The 16,491-nt window shown below is 38.8% G+C and overlaps 1 protein-coding gene across 1 annotated transcript in view; it reads left to right on the forward strand.

Annotated features, from left to right (window-relative positions):
• LOC150087063 (protein YIPF1) overlaps nt 1–16,491 on the forward strand; it is a 111,140-nt gene that overhangs the window by 68,214 nt on the left and 26,435 nt on the right. Inside the window, exon 7 of the mRNA XM_090372362.1 lies at nt 12,225–12,344. Within this exon, the coding sequence (XP_090228488.1) occupies nt 12,225–12,344 (120 nt within the window). The remainder of the gene's footprint in view (nt 1–12,224; nt 12,345–16,491) is intronic.

Raw genomic sequence — 16,491 nt, forward strand, 5'->3', positions numbered from 1 at the left:
ATCCTCATCCTTTCTAAAATGAGGCCTCCAGACCTGTACGCAGTACTCAAGGCGTGGCCTGACTATTGCCTTATACAGAGGGATAATCACCTCCTTTTCCCTGCTAGCAAAATTCCTATATATCATAGACAAAACCCCATGACCTGCCCTGGCAGCCTCTCTGCATTGCTCCGAAAACTTCATATCTGCCTGGACAATTACTCCCAGATCTTTTTCATTTTCTACCACCTTAAGTGTAGTACCACACAGTTGGTACGTTTCTCTGGGGTTACTCCTACCCATATGCAGTACTTTGTATTTGTCAAGGTTAAACTTCAGTTGCCACTTCTTAGCCCATCTGCCAAAATTATCTAGATCCTGTTACAGTAGCACACTGCCATTTCTGTCATTAACAACCCTGCCAACCTTTGTATCATCTGCAAACTTCGACATTAAGCCTGATATACCCTCATCAATATCATTGATAAATATACAAAACAACAGTGAACCCAACACCGAACCCTGTGGGACTCCACTAATAACATTAGTCCACGAAGAGCAGCACCCATTGATTACCACCCTCTGTCTTCTCCCACTTAACCATCCTTTTATCCATTGTAGCAACTTACCCTTAATACCATTCTGCTCCAATTTGTACAGTAGTCTTTCATGCGCAACAGTGTCAAAAGCTTTCCTCAAATCCAAATAGATGATATCAAAATTATTTTTTGCATCCAGTTCCTTTGTAACCACATCATAATATCATATCAAATTTGTCAGACAAGACTTTCCCTTAACAAACCCATGCTGTGTCTGAGTTATTGCTGCAGTCTTGTCTAGATGATCCTGCAATGCATCTTTAAACAGTGACTCCATTATTTTACCCGGAACAGAAGTTAAACTAACTGGTCTGTAATTACTCGTGTCACCCTTCGATCCTCCTCTGTGAATTAGGGATACATTTGCACATCTCCAGTTCGTGGGAACCTCCCCTGAGTCCAAGGATGCTCTCATAATTATGGCCAAGAGTTTGCTTAGTTGTTTTGCTGCCTCCTTTAATATAACTGGATAGATCCCATCCACCCTAGGTGCTTTTCTTACATTTAACTTCAACAATTTCTCCTCCACTTTGCTCTCAGTTATTACAAAATCATTAAGTATCCTGCTACAATTTGATAACCTTCTGCCATTTCCAAACCTTAATAACTCCTCGTGTGTGAATGTAGATGCAAAATACTCATTGTTTGTTTGCGATCTGGGCAAGATCATCAACAGTCGATCCTTCAATATCAAGTGGACCAATCAGATTCATCCCCTTCCTTTTAGAGTTTATATAAGTAAAGAAGTCCTTGCTGTTTTTCTTAGCATCTTTTGCCAAGGATTTCTTGTAATCTGCCTTTGCCTGCCTAACCTCCTTTGTGACCTGATTACAGACTAGCTTATATCTGCCATAGGCGTCTGAGTCGCTTGATAATTAATGTGCATCCCATGCATTTTTCTTCTCTGTTACGAGTCTCATTTGTTCATTTGATAACCATTTAGGCCTAAACCTTGAACAATATTTCTTAATAGGTATGAAACTTTTAGTAGCTTCCACGATCCTCAACGATTAATTCCTTGAATGCTTCCCACTTTAAATTTGCTGTTGGTAACATCGTCAGTTTATCCTACTGTACAGAATTTAAAAATTTTCTGAGACCAATGTACTCACCTTTTACGGAAGCAAAAACCCTCTCCTTTACCCCTGATGGTAATTATATCTTTAAGTAAATCCCACATCAGTACACTGTGATCACTACCACCTAGTGGTTCCTTTATCTGCAAATTCTTAATACACGAATGGGAACAGGTACATGTATACTTACATGTACACCAATGCTAGGAGTTTGGTAAATAAATTTGATGAATTTCACGTGTTGGTCAAAATATCAAAGGCGGTTATTGTTGGAATATCAGATGAGGTGTCACACAGATATAAGGAATGCAGAGCTAGAATTTGGGGAGTACAATGTGTACAGGAAGGATAGACAGAATAGGAAGGGTGGGGGGTTATACTATTAGTTAGGAAACATATAAAATCCAAGGAAATACAGCCAGTTGAAATGGCTGGACAGTGCAGGGTCTAGTCAATTTGGTGTGACAAGCACTGGGAAAGCAAAATTGAGAGTAGGAGTGTGTTATAGGCCTAATGACTCTGAGTATAACAAACAAATCACAATGTCTATTATAAGACATTGTGATATTATATTATACTATTATATTATAAAATCCCCCATTATAGGGGGATTTTAATTTATTTCCCAGATATTTGTTGGTTGGTCACTCATACACTAGCAAGGCTTTTGTGGATTTATTGGATGGTTGCTTTCTACATCATCATGTTCGGGAGGTAACTGGAGGGAGTAATATTCGTGATCTGATTATCAGTAGTGATTCTTCATGCATTAAGAATCGCGCATCCTTAGCCAGGTGGGAAGGAGCAGCAGTGCATAGCACACGCTTCTTGATTAGACCGGGGTTCGTGCCCGTCACCACCAAATATGGAGGATGCAGAAAGGTCAAAGAATGACCACCGCATATCCCGGAGCAATATGGCCTTAGTTGCTAATGCTCCTAAAAAAAAAAAACCAAATAACATTAAGAATCTGCAGATAAAGGAACCACTAGGTGAGAGTGATCACAGTGTGCTGAAGTGCGATTTACTCAAAGAGGTAACTACCATCAGGGGTAAAGAGACGGGTTTTTGTTTTCGTAAAGGCAACTACAGTGGTCTGAGACAGTACAGTAAACCCCCGCTATTCGCGGGGGTTACGTTCCTGAGAAATGCCGCGAATACCGAAAACGCGAATACTGAGTTATGGCTCCCATAGTAATAAAGGGGTTCCGTTCCAAAGTATGAAATATAAAAGAAAAACTAGTCTAAAATTTTGTCTATGTATGCAAGCATATGGCATCGAAATGAAAATAAGAAACAATTTAATATTAAATGTAATATTTATTAGAAATTTCAAACAAATATTCCAAACCAGCGCCTTTGCTTGCTAGCAAAAAAAAAAAAACATCACGCCAGTGCTATCACTAGTTTCACTAAAGTGTTGATAAAGGAGTTTTGCCTTTTCGCGAATGATGAGTGAACTTAACGGAATTTTATTTTGAGTTCGGTCTTCTATCCACAGATTTTAAGCTTTTTCCATTTTTTCTAATTTAACATCATGAGTTACAGAGCAAATTTTTGAAGCAATTAGCGCGTTTTCATGGACACTACGGCGGACTTTTTCTTCCGATTTCTTGATTGATCGTACCGTTGAGTCATTGATTTTATGTTTTGCCACCGAGGAGACACTTTCATCATTAGAAATTTTATCTAATAACTCAATTTTATTCGCTAATGTCATCACCTTCTTTGATATTTTCACTTTTCTCTTGTTATTCGTAGTCATATTTTTGTAGGGGTTAGAAAGAACTTGTCCACAATAAAGTCACATTCTTCCGTTAACACACTCGAAAAAGTCTGTTTTACACTGCAAAACGGTAGATTGATCACTTTTATAAGCATATCAATTTATACATTTATTCAATTTATAAGCATATAAATTAAAAGCAAACGACAAAACCTTCCATAACAAGCGCATAACACATATTGAACAAGGATTAGCGAGAAACATTCACGCTTGCGATTTTGTCACCCCTTTCCCCCACCCACTGAGCGCTGTTTTGACCGGGAAAGATAATTTTAGCCACGCCCATGTTTTTTTTTATGGCGGAAAATATTCACGGCGTTTTAAAATCCACATTTTTTTAGGTTTCATTTTATATTAAATCGGCGATCGCGAATACGCGAAACCGCGAATACAGATACCGCGAATAGCGGGGGTTTACTGTATTTAAATTCCATACAGTGGGACCAACTGATGATGTTACCAACAACAAATTCAAATTGGGAAGCCTTCAAGGGATTCATCTTGGAAGTTACTAGGCTTTTGATACCAGCTAAGAAATATTGTTCAAAGATTAGGCCTAAATGGATGCAGATGAACTAATGAGACATATGGCTGAGAAGAAAAATGCATGGGATACATATAAATTAATGGGTGACATGGAAGCCTATGATAGATATAAGCTGGTCTGTAACCAAGTCACAAAGGAGTTTAGGTGGGCAAAGGCAGATTACGAGAAATCTTTGGCAAAAAATGCAAAGGAAAACAGAGTAGTTCTGTACTTATGTAAGCTCTTATAGGAAGGGGATGAATCAGATTGGTCCACTTGATATAAATGGTTCAACTGTTGATGATCCTACTCAGGTAGCTAACAAACTAAAGTATTTTGCATTTACATTCACACATGAGAAGTTATTCAGGGAGGGGAATGCCAGAGGTGAATTAAACTCTGGCAGTGAGCTAATGATTTTGTAATAACTGAGAGCAAAGTGGAGGATAAATTGTTGAAGATAAACATAAGAAAGGCAGCAAAGGAAGTAAACACTTAGCCATAATTATGAGAGCTTCCTTGGACTCAGGGGAGGTATCCAATGACTGGAGATGTGCAAATGTTAACCATAATTGACAAAGGAGGATCAAAGGGCAACAGACGTCATTACAGACCTGTTAGTTTAACTTCTGTTCCAGGGAAATTATACAAAGGGTACTAGGAAAGTTTTGCAATATGACGCAACAATGAATCACAGGAAGCTGCTTGTTGCTGCGTGTTGAGACATGTTCATACGTGCATAGTAGCCGCCGTGCCAAGTCGATTGGCTCAGTTATTCATTAGTAGTGAGAGTGTAAAGTGCTTGCGATGGCATCGTGGTCACGAAATGAGATAAGGACAGTTTTGCGGTATAATTTCGTGCGTGGTTTAACCATAGACCAGTGCTTAGAAGAAATGACTCTTGCACTAGTTGATGATGATTGTCCACATCGTACAACGATATTCAGGTGGTATAGAGAATTCCAAAGGGGAAATTTCACTCTGGAGGATTCTGAGAGGCCGGGAAGGCCACGAACGTCAGTTACGGAGGAAAACGTTACTGCTGTGAGGAAAATGCTTGACGAAAACAGGCGAGTGACCTACCAACAGATAGAGGATACTTTGGGCCTAAATGCACCAGCAATTCGTTCGATTCTGCAAGATCATTTGCACGTGAAGAAACTTTGTTCTCTCTGGGTGCCGCATCAACTGACTGAAGAGCAGATGACACAACGTGTGACTTGGTGCCGGGAGATGTTAAAAAAGTTTGATAAGGGACAATTTCAGTATGTGAACAACATCGTAACAGGTGACGAGACTTGGCTGTACTATTACGATCTGCCGACCAAGGCTCAAAACAAAGTTTGGGTCTTTGATGATGACGACACACCCGTAATTGTCAGAAAATCCCGATCTGTAAAAAAGAAAATGATAGCTGTATTTTTCAAATCGAGTGGAATTGTGGAACGTGTCGTTTTGGACACGCAGAAGCCAGTCACAGCTAAGTGGTATACTGAACAATGCCTGCCTAAAGTCATTGGATCTATGAAGAACCTGCGGCCAAAGTCAAGAATGGACACCTGGTACCTCCATCACGATAATGCTGCAGCTCACTGTGCCAAAGCCTGCACCGAATATTTGACCACGACAGGACTGAAACTTCTCAGGATGGAGAGGTGTATTGAATGTAGAGGAAATTACTTTGAAAAAATTAAATAAACAAAGCTGTATTGCAAAACTTTCCTAGTACCCTTTGTAGAGGCACTGGTTAAAGAAGCATGCAGGATCATCTAGACAAGACTTCAGTTACAGCCCGGACGCAGCATGAGTTTGTTAAGGGGGAAGTCTTGTGTGACCAATTTGATTGGATGCTATGATGTCACAAAGGAACTGGATGCAAGGAATAATTTTGATATATATTTGTATCTTAGAAAGGTTTTTGATAATGTTGCACATGGAAGACTGCAACATAAATTGGAGCAGGAAGAAGACAGAATGGTAATCAATGGACATCGCTCTTCCTGGACTAATGTTATTAGTGGAATCCTCCAGGGTTCATTGTTGGGTCTGTTGTTGTTCTCTGTATTTATTAATGATATTGATGATGATATATCAGGCTTAATGTAGAAGTTTGCAGACGATACGGCGCCTCCGTAGCCAGGTGGGAAGGAGCAGCAGTGCGTAGCATATGCTTCCTGATTAGACCAGGGTTCAAGCCCGTCACCACCAAATACGGAGGATGTGGAAAGGTCAGGGAATGACGACTGCATATCCCAGAGCAATATGACCTTAGTTGCTAATGCTCCTAAAAACCAAATAACAAACAAACAAACAGCAGACGATACAAAGGTCAGCTGGTTTGTTAATGACACAAATGACAGTTCACTGCTGCAACAGGATCTAGAAAAGTTGAGCAGATGAGCTTGAGAGGTGGAAACTAATGTTTAACATTGACAAATGTAAAGTACTTCATATGGGTAGCAGTAATCCCAGAGTAATGTACCAACTGTGTGGTACTACACTGACAGTGGTAGAGAATTAAAAGCACCTGGGGGTAATTGTGCAGACAAATATGAAGTTTTCTGAGCAGTGCAGACAATCTGCAAGAGTAGCTCATTAGCATTAGTAGAGGCATTTGATGAAAGAAAGCAAGCTTATGCAGCATCAGCCAAAAAAAAAAGAAAAAGAAAGAAAAGTAAATAAATAAAAAATAACCACTTCACCCTTCTGTTTGTTCGAAATACCTGTCCAGCTGAGCCTTAAACTTATTTATTCTATCAACTTCCATGACAAGGGATGGAAGTCTGTTCCACCAGCCGACCACCCGCTGGCTAAAGGCAAATTTCCGCATGTCTATCCTACATCTGTCTTTCCTCAATTTGAATTTATGCCCTCTCAGGTGATTATTCTGAGCAAGAGGAAGAATCCCATCAGCATTGAGCATGCTCAAACCATTCAAGGCTTTATACACCTCTATCAGATCACCTTGCTGGTGCCTAGTCTCAAGACACTGTAATTTGCAAAACTTAAGCCTTTCTTCGTAAGAGCACCCCTTTGTTCCATTCACTAATCTTGTTGCCCTTCTCTGTACTCATTCCAGCAGCTCTACATCCTTCTTGAAATGAGGCCTCCAGGACTGTATACAGTACTCTAGGTGTGGCCGGCCTGACCATTGCCTTATACAAGGGAATAATCACCTTTTCCCTGCTAGAAAAATTCCTATATATCATTGACAATACACCATGAGCTACTCTTGCAGCCCATCTGCACTGCTCAGAGAACTTCATATCTGCCTGCAGAACCACCCCCAGGTCCCTTTCATTCTCTACCACTGTCAGTGTAGTACCCCAGAGTTGATACGTTGCTCTAGGGTTTCTGTTTCCCATATGTAGTACTTTACATTTGTCAATGTTAAACTTCATTTGCCACCTCTCAGCCCATTTGCTCAACCTTTCCATATCCTGTTGCAGCAGCATACTGTCAGTAGTGTCCTTGGCAACCCTGCCAACCTACGTATCGTCTGCAAACTTGGACATTAAGCTTGATATACCATCATCAATATCATTTATAAATACAGAAAACAATAATGGACCCAATACTGAACCCTGAGGGACTCCACTAATAACATTACTCCACGATGAGCAGTGTCCATTGATTACCACTCTCTGTCTTCTCCCCCTCAACCAACCCTTTATCCATAGCAGCAATTTGCCTCCAATGCCACACTGCTCCAATTTGTGCAGCAGTCTTCCATGTGCGACAGTATCAAAAGCCTTTCTAAGATCCAAGTATATAATATCAAAGTTATTCGCTGCATCCAGTTCTTTTGTGACTGCATCATAGTATCCAATCAAATTGGTCAGGCAAGACTTACCCTTAATAAAACCATGGTGTGTCCGAGCTCTAACTGAAGTCTTGTCTAGATGATCCTGCAGTGCTTCTTTAACCAGTGCCTCCATTAATTTTCCGGGAACAGAAGTTAAACTCACAGGTCTATAATTACTTGTGTCAGCCTTTGATCCTCCTTTGTGAATTGGGGTCACATTTGCACATCTCCAGTCCATGGGTACCTCCCTTGAGTCCAAGGAAGCTCTCATAATTATGGCTAAGGGTTTGCTTACTTCCTTTGCTGCCTCCTTTAATATAACTGGATAGATCCCATCCACCCCGGGTGCCTTTCTTGTGTTTATCTTCAACAATTTCTCCTCCACTTGACTCTCAGAGATTACAAGATTCTCTAGCTTACTGCCAGAGTTGAATACACCTCTGGCATTCCCCTCGCTGAATAACTCCTCATGTGTGAATGTCGATGCAAAATATTCACTTAGTTTGTTAGCTACCTGAGTAGGATCATCAACAGTTGACCCATCGATATCAAGTGGACCAATGTGCTTCATCCCCTTCCTTCTAGAGTTTACATAAGTAAAGATCTCTTTGCTGTTTTTCTTTGCATCCCTTGCCAAGGATTTCTTGTAATCTGCCTTCGGCTGCCTAACCTCCTTTGTAACTTGGTTACAAATCAACTTTTATCTACCATAGGCTTCTGTGTCACGTGTTAATTTGTATATATCCCATGCATTTTTCTTCTCTGCCTTATGTCATCTGACATCCATTTAGGCCTAAACCTTGAACAATATTTCTTAGTTGGTATGTAAAGCCTAGTAGCTTCCAAGATAAGTTCTTTGAATGCTTCCCATTTTGAATTTGCTGTTGGTAACATCATCATTTGGTCCCACTGTATAGAATTTAAATACTGTCTCAGTCCATCGTAGTTGCCTTTACGAAAGCAATAACCCTTCCCTTTACCCCTAATGGTAGTTACCTCTTTGAGTAAATCCCACTTCAACACACTCTGATCACTGCCAACTAGTGGTTCATTTATCTGCAGATTCTTAATGCATGAAGAATCACTACTGATAATCAAATCAAGAGTATTACTCCCTCTAGTTGCCTCCCGAACATGCTGATGTAGAAAACAATCATCCAATAAATTCACAAAAGCCTTGCTAGTGTGTGAGTGACCAGCCCCCAAATTCCAGGCAATATTCGGGAAATTAAATTCCCCCATTATAAGACTCTCTGATTTACTGGCCCACTCTATTTCTCTGTACAGTTTCTTATTACTATTCTTATTATCATTAGCCATATGGTGCAAGGAAGCCTAAGGCTTATACTTCATCAGCCAAAAAAAAATTTTTTTTTAACCCTGAGAGAGAGAGAGAGAGAGAGAGAGAGAGAGAGAGAGAGAGAGAGAGAGAGAGAGAGAGAGAGAGAGAACAAGGGTCAGAAGTAAAAGGGAATTACCAAGAAAAAGAATGATGATATCCAGCTCAGGACCCTGGGTGTGCCATGCCCATACTCACCAGATGTACTCATCAGAATCATTAGGCCTCTATAGCACACTCCTACTCTCAATTTTGATCTCCCAATGCTTAGGTCACACCAAACTGACTCGACACTGCACTGTCCGACGATGTCAACTGGCTTCACTTCCTTGGATTTTATGTATTTCTTAACTAATAGCATAACCCCTCCTCCCTTCCTATCCTGTCTATCCTTTCTGTAGACATTGTACTCCCCAAATTCCAGTTCTGCATTCCTTATATCTGTGTGACACCACGTTTCTGAAATCCCAACAATATCTGCCTTCGATGTTTTGAGCAATACCTCAAATTCCTAAAATTTATTTACTAAACTCCTAGCATTGGTGTACACGCAAGTATATATGCAGCTGTTCTTTTTCTTAGCTATCCTAACACAACCCATGTGTTTTCTTGTACCCCAATGATTCCCAGCAGTCTCTGAAATATCCCGCATCTTATTTTCCAGGCTGCTGCTCATTCCAATAGAAGCAGTGCAAGAATCACTTTCACCTCTGCCAGTGGCTACTGTTAATCTATTAGTCTTTGTATCCCCCCCCCAATCTAGCAGTTTTCCGACCCACCTAACACTGCCTCGATAGCATCAGCAAACATTCTTGCACCCTTTCTATTCTTCCCATCCCTTTAGAAGCAGTCTCTCCTGTTAACAAGTACAGACAGGACAGGACATTCTTATTTACTGACTTACTCTGTTTCTCCGCACAATTGCTCATTAATCCCATCAGATTCATTAGGCCTATAACACACACCTACTCTCATTTTCCCTTTTCCAGTGCTTATGTCACACCACACTGACTCAACATTGCATTGTCTGCCAAGGTCAATTGGATGCACTTCCTTAGATTTTATGTTTAACTAACAGCATAACCCCTCCTCCTTTCTTGTCCTGTCTATCCTTTCTGTACACATTGCACTCCCTAAATTCCAATTCTGCACTGCTTATATCCATGTGGCACCAAGTCTCTGATATCCCAACAATATCCACTTTTGATGTCTTGACCAGCACTGCAAATTCATCAAATTTATCTACTATACTTCTAGCATTGGTGTACATGCAAGTATACAAACACCTATTCTTACTTTTAGTTTCCCTAACACAACCCATGTATTTACTTGTTCCATGGTGACTCCCAGTAGCCCTTGAAATCCCCAGTACCCCACTTTCCAGGCTGCTGCTCATTCCAATAGAAGCAGTGCAAAAATCACTTTAACCTCTGCCTGTGGTGGCTACCATTAATCTTGTTGGTCTGTGAATCTCTCACCCCAAGCTAGCAGTTTTCCTACCCACCTAACACTGCCTCAATAGCATCATCAAATATTCTTGCACTCTTTCTATTTAACTGTATCCCATCCCTGTAGAAACAATCTTTCCTGTTAAGAAGCACAGACCACATTGAGAATAATTCTACCCCGTGAGCCTTGCACAATCTATCCATGCGCAAATTGCTTGACAAGGTTTTCATCATATACTCCCTCCTATCACATCTGGGCAGAATTGCAGACACTTTCAAATTTTAACCCTAAAGTAATTCCGCTTATCTCCTACTCTTAATGTCATTAGTGCCGATGTGTACAACAATATCACTTTGTGCCATTAAAACATATCTGCTCAACAACCTCATCAACTTTTGCCCCTGGCAGACATTTTTTTTTTTTTTCTTGTCCTCTCATTGGTGCTGGAGTCTTGTATTGGACTAAAGCTATCTTAGAACTTTGGTTCCAAAGTGTTAAGTGATTCTCTTCTGATTCGTTTGTGCTCCATGTTAAACAAGGAGACACTAAAGGAGACTTTAGTATTGATATTGAGGAGACTCTATCAATAGTGAAGATAAACACTATAGAATATCTCACTTTTGCATTTTTGAAGTTGACCGTTTTGGTTATCTGTAGTGACCCTTGGCCTCTAGGAATTCAGTTTTCATTGGTCATTATGAATTCTGGAGGGGAAAAAAAATGTGAGAGCCAAATACAAATCTTATACTAACTATAAATTACCTTTTTATTTTCAATATTCCCTTCCTAGTAATTGTGCCACCTTTAGTGCACAGCATGACCTGAATACATATTGGCATGAACTCCATAAGGGAAGCAGTAACATGCTGGAGGTTGTCTGCAGGTTTGGTAATCCATGCCAACCAATGCATCCTACAGTTTGCCAAGTATTTTATAGTACTGGATTCTGTACTGAACAGCCCATTTCATGATATCCCACATGTTGGACTGAGAGGAGCAAGTTTTGCATCCGTGGTAGAGTGGAGAACTTGCTGGAGTGCTGGTTGAACTGGTCCAACACCATTGGAGCTCTCGAACATTGGTCTTGACACTGCATTGGTAGCCGAAGAAGATGGTCACCATAACTGGATGCACACATTCAGTGAACACTAGGGGCCCATAATTTCCCATCCAAGCATGCCAACTGTTGGCTTGTACAATTCCCTTTTTGTAGGGGTGTTTGAGAGCATTTTGTTGAGTACTACACCTGCACCAGTCCATTATCTCAGCTACTGATTAAATGCTATTTTGTTATTAACATTAGATTAAAATTAGATTAAATGCTATTAACAACTATGTTGTTAATCAAACTTCAGACATTATTCATAAAATATGTATGTGTTATGACTTTATGTTATATTATGCTGTGTTATTTACAAACTGTTTAAATTACCAGTTTAATTCAACATGGCATACAATTGTAAATCAAATGGTAGGTACATATTCAAATTATATTTTCTAAATGCAAAGTACAGTATTTAAAAAAAAAAAAAAAAAAGTAATAAACAATTTTTTTTTATTTTGTATACCTTTTTTTTTTTTTTTTTTTTTTTTTTTTTTGGACTATCATATATAATTTTGAATATATATATATATTTCAAAAATAATGTTCTGTGATTTTTGTAGATTCTTTGGGCAATTCAAGTTGAATGGCTTCAGTGGATGCTTGTTATTGTGGGAGCTGTTCTGTCTGGATCTGTATTATTACACACATTTTGGCCTGTTTTAAAGGAAGAAAAGAAAAAGGTATGTGTGTGTGTTTGTGTGTATGGTACTAATTGATAGGTTATTCATGAAATTATATTTTTATAGTCATTGTAAATATAATCCCCCAACGTCATCCCAGGAATTGACTGCTCCATTAAAAACTGTGTCGTGTGCTTTGTTGGCTGTAACTCATAGAGAAAAAATGTTTTCACTTTCTGTTAGAGCTATGTATTTTTTTTTCTTTCTGGCATCTATGTACCGTGATACATTTGATATTAACACAGATAGGTATTTTTATTTTGAATCTTAGTGTGAAGAAAGCTGCCAGTCATCACAGTTAGTATAGTGGTTATAACTGCTGATCGTTTAACTAGGGTCATGCTAAGTCAATTTCCATTGTGAAAAAGAGGTATAAAATAAATAAAAAATTACTTTTGTAATAAGTTACAGCTGTAATTATAAATTCATTGTGTAAAAGGATGTAGAGTTGCTAGAACAAGTACAGAGAAGGGCAGTAAGACTGGTGAGAGGAACAAAGCGATGCTCTTACCAAGAGAGGTTTAAGTTCTGCAAGTTGCAGCATCTGGAGACTAGGCACCTGTGAGGTGATCTGATTGAGGTGTATAAGGCCTTGAATGGTTTGAGCAAGCTCAATGCTGAGGAATTCTGCCTCTTGCCCAGATTAATCGCCTGACGGGGGGAGGGGGGGGCATAGATTCAAATTGAGGAAAGACAGTTGTAGAATAGATGTGTGGAAGTTTGCCTTTAGCCAGTGGGTAGTTCATTGCTGGAACAGACTTCCATCTGTTGTTGTTGTAGAAGTTGATAGCATAAATAAATTTAAGGCTGAACTAGACAAACATTTGGAGTGATCGGATGGGTGAAATGGGAAAGGGTTTTTTTTGGCTGATGCTATATAAACTTGCTTTCTTGCATCGTATGCTTCAACTAATGCTAAATGCCAATAACAAACACAAATAGTCATTAGCCTTTGTGATCTGTGTACAGATCCACATAAACTCCTAGGTCAGGTACCTAGGAGTTTGTGGATGAAAGGACATCTTTTTTGCCTCACATGCAGAAATTTAGAGATAAAGGAAGGATGATTTATTTAAAAATTAGGAAAGTCACAAGGGTAGAATGGGGAGTGAAAGGCAAGTCCTTAGACCTCCTCTATAAATGTTATATTTCTACCAATTGTGACATATACATGTGGGGCTTGGGGACATAGTGACTAATAGCTCCGTTAAAAGAAGTCTTATTTCAGCACAGAGATTGGGCCTTCTGGCAGTGACACGGTCTTGCAGGCCGACCGGGCTAGCCGGGTGGGTAAAGTGCCTGCCTGGCAACCCAAAGGTCGCGGGTTCGAATCCCGCCTCGGGCTTGGATCAAAGTATTGCAAAAAACCTTGGGAGGTGCACTATGGCCACAGAAGCCGAAGCGCCAACAACTACAAAAAAAAAAAAAAAACGGTCTTGCAGAACCATTTCAAATGATACTCTGCAAATTACTGCACGAAAGGAACCAGTGGATCTGATTATACTTAAAAGGACAATGGAATATGCAATTAAGAATAATAAGAGAATAGAACTTATGGGAATAAAATCTTGTAGGGAAGAAAGTATGGAAGACACGATTTGAAAGTAGAAAAGAAAATGTTACAGCAAGATATAGATTGTATATGGCAGGAAAGATGGAGTGGTTTTGCTAAGGGGCATGTTACCTTTGCCTTTCTGCCTGGGCTGAAAACTATGAAAGAGATTTCATCATGGTCTAGTCTAGGAATGTTCCAAACAATGTTAATAACTGGATGTGGGTTAAAGGAAAGTCTGGTAGAGCTTGGTAGAAGAAAATCCAATGTGTGTATTTGTGGGATGGTAAAGGATGCAGAACATATTTTAAGGCAGTGTGTAAGATATGATATACCAAGGAATATGTTAATTAGGCAGATTGGCTCTGACTCATACACCTGGAGTGATTTGTTTAAGGATAGAGAATGGAATGAAGCTTTTGCTGAGTTCGCTAGAGAAGTAAGCAGGATTAGGCAAATGTAAAAATTTGTATATATGTAAAGAGTGTTTTTATGAAATTGAGATTTAGCCGGAATTGGAGTTTACTGATTTTCTGTTGTATAAAAAGGAAATATTGAAAAAAGTACAAAATACAAAAATATATTGATGAATTTTATTGTTTAGAGTTTTATATTGATTTTAGAGTTTATAGTTGTATAAAAAGAAAATGTTTTAAAAAGTATAAAATACAAAAATATATTGATGAATTTTAATGTTTAGAGTTTTTAATTTGTCTGGAACAAGGATCACAATTTATAGAAGTTTGCCTTTGAATTTTAAATTTTAATTGAATTCTAGGCAGGAGCAGTAACATATCCTCAATGTTTGATTTATCCTACGGAAGATATGGCTAAGGATCAAAAGATTAAAATTGATAGGATAGAGGAATAAAGTGCAGATGAGCTTATTGCTCAGGAAGTGAGGTACAAGTAGCTGTTAGGATAGCGATGATGATGATGTGATCTGTGTACAGAAAAAGTTTGGTAGCTACTGCAGAATTTCAGAATTTCAGATGACTGACATCCTCGATGTCATCATCCAATTTAAACCTAAAAACTTTTGAATTAGTGTTTCTCAAACACTTCAAAGATACAGGGTAACATTTCTGGATTGTGTGGTGGTTGGTCAGATACCTCCTACTGGCATACACCCTTGGGAAGTGTTTTTATCCATGTTTATGTGAGTTATTTATGCATGTATAATTCATTCCAAAACTTATGAAATACCGTTCACAAATGCCAGGCACTAAGTCTGATCAAAAAGGTTCTAAGATGATTTGAATTCAATTCAATTCAATTGATGATTTGAATTTGAAAGCTAAGATGATAAGACTTGTTTTATTGCAAAATAAGTGGTGGAGGCAAGAGACAAGATAATGAATAAGCACATGTGGGATCACCACATTAGTAATTCGAGCTACTTCTTGTTCCTCCAAACCTGTAACAACATTTCTTCTAGTAATGAACAACACGGGAAGTTCAGATGTGTTTTACAACTGCATTCCTGTGTAGATGGTCATGAATTACTTTTTTAATCAGTTACTCCATTATATTTCCAGAAACATAAGCCAAAATTACAAGTGTGTAATTACTCATTCACCCTTTGATCTCTCTTTATGAATTGGGGATACATTTGCACAACTCCAGTCCATAGAGACCTACGCTGAAGCCAAGGATGCTTCATAATTATGGCTAAGGGTTTGCTTACTTCCTCTGCTACCTCCCTTAATATAACTAAATAGATCCCATCCACACCAGGTGCCTTCCTTATGTTTAACTTCAACAATTTCTCTTCCTCTTTCCTGCCAGGTAATCTAAAATCCTTTAGGTTCCTGCAAATTTGATATACTTCTGGCAGCCCCATCCCTAAAAAAATTGCTCTTATGTGTGAACGTATATGCAAAAATGTGTATTCAGTTTGTAAGAAGCTTGAGCTGGATCATCAACAGTTAAACCATTCATATCTAGAAGATTAATTTGATTAATCCCTTCTTTCTTGTTTACACAAGTAAAGAAGTCATTGCTACTTTTCTTTGCCTGAGACTTCTCATAATCTGCCTTAGCTTGCTGAACACACTTTGACATGATTGTGGACTAGCTTATGTCTACTGTAGTTTTCTGTATCTCCTGATAATTTGAGCATCCAATACATCTTTATTCTCTGTCATTAATCTCATCAGTTCATCTGACATCCATTTAGGTTTCAGTGTTCAATAGCATCTCTAGATTAGTATAAAAAGCCTGTTAGCTTCAACAGTTGGATTCCTTGAATGTTTCCCATTTAGAATTTACTGTTGGTAACATTTTTAGTTGGTCCCACTGAATAGATTTTAAAAACTCTCTGAGATCATTGTACTCACCTTTACAAAAACAAAAGACCTTACCTATTTTTTTGCAGTAGTTACATCTTTAATTAAATCCCACATCAGTATATTGATCACTGCCACCTTGTTCCTTTATTTACAGATTCTTAATGCATTAACTGTTCCTGCTGATAATCAGATCAACAGTATTGCTTTCTTTCATTACTTCTCTATCATGCTGCTGTAGAAGAAAATCATCCAATAAATCCAAAAACCTTGCTACTACTGTGTGAGTGACCAATCTACAGGTTTC

Source organism: Mastigoproctus giganteus, chromosome 4, assembly GCF_048544385.1.
Source record: "Mastigoproctus giganteus isolate SK-2022 chromosome 4, ASM4854438v1, whole genome shotgun sequence".
In the NCBI taxonomy this organism is placed as follows: Eukaryota; Metazoa; Arthropoda; class Arachnida; order Uropygi; family Thelyphonidae; genus Mastigoproctus; species Mastigoproctus giganteus.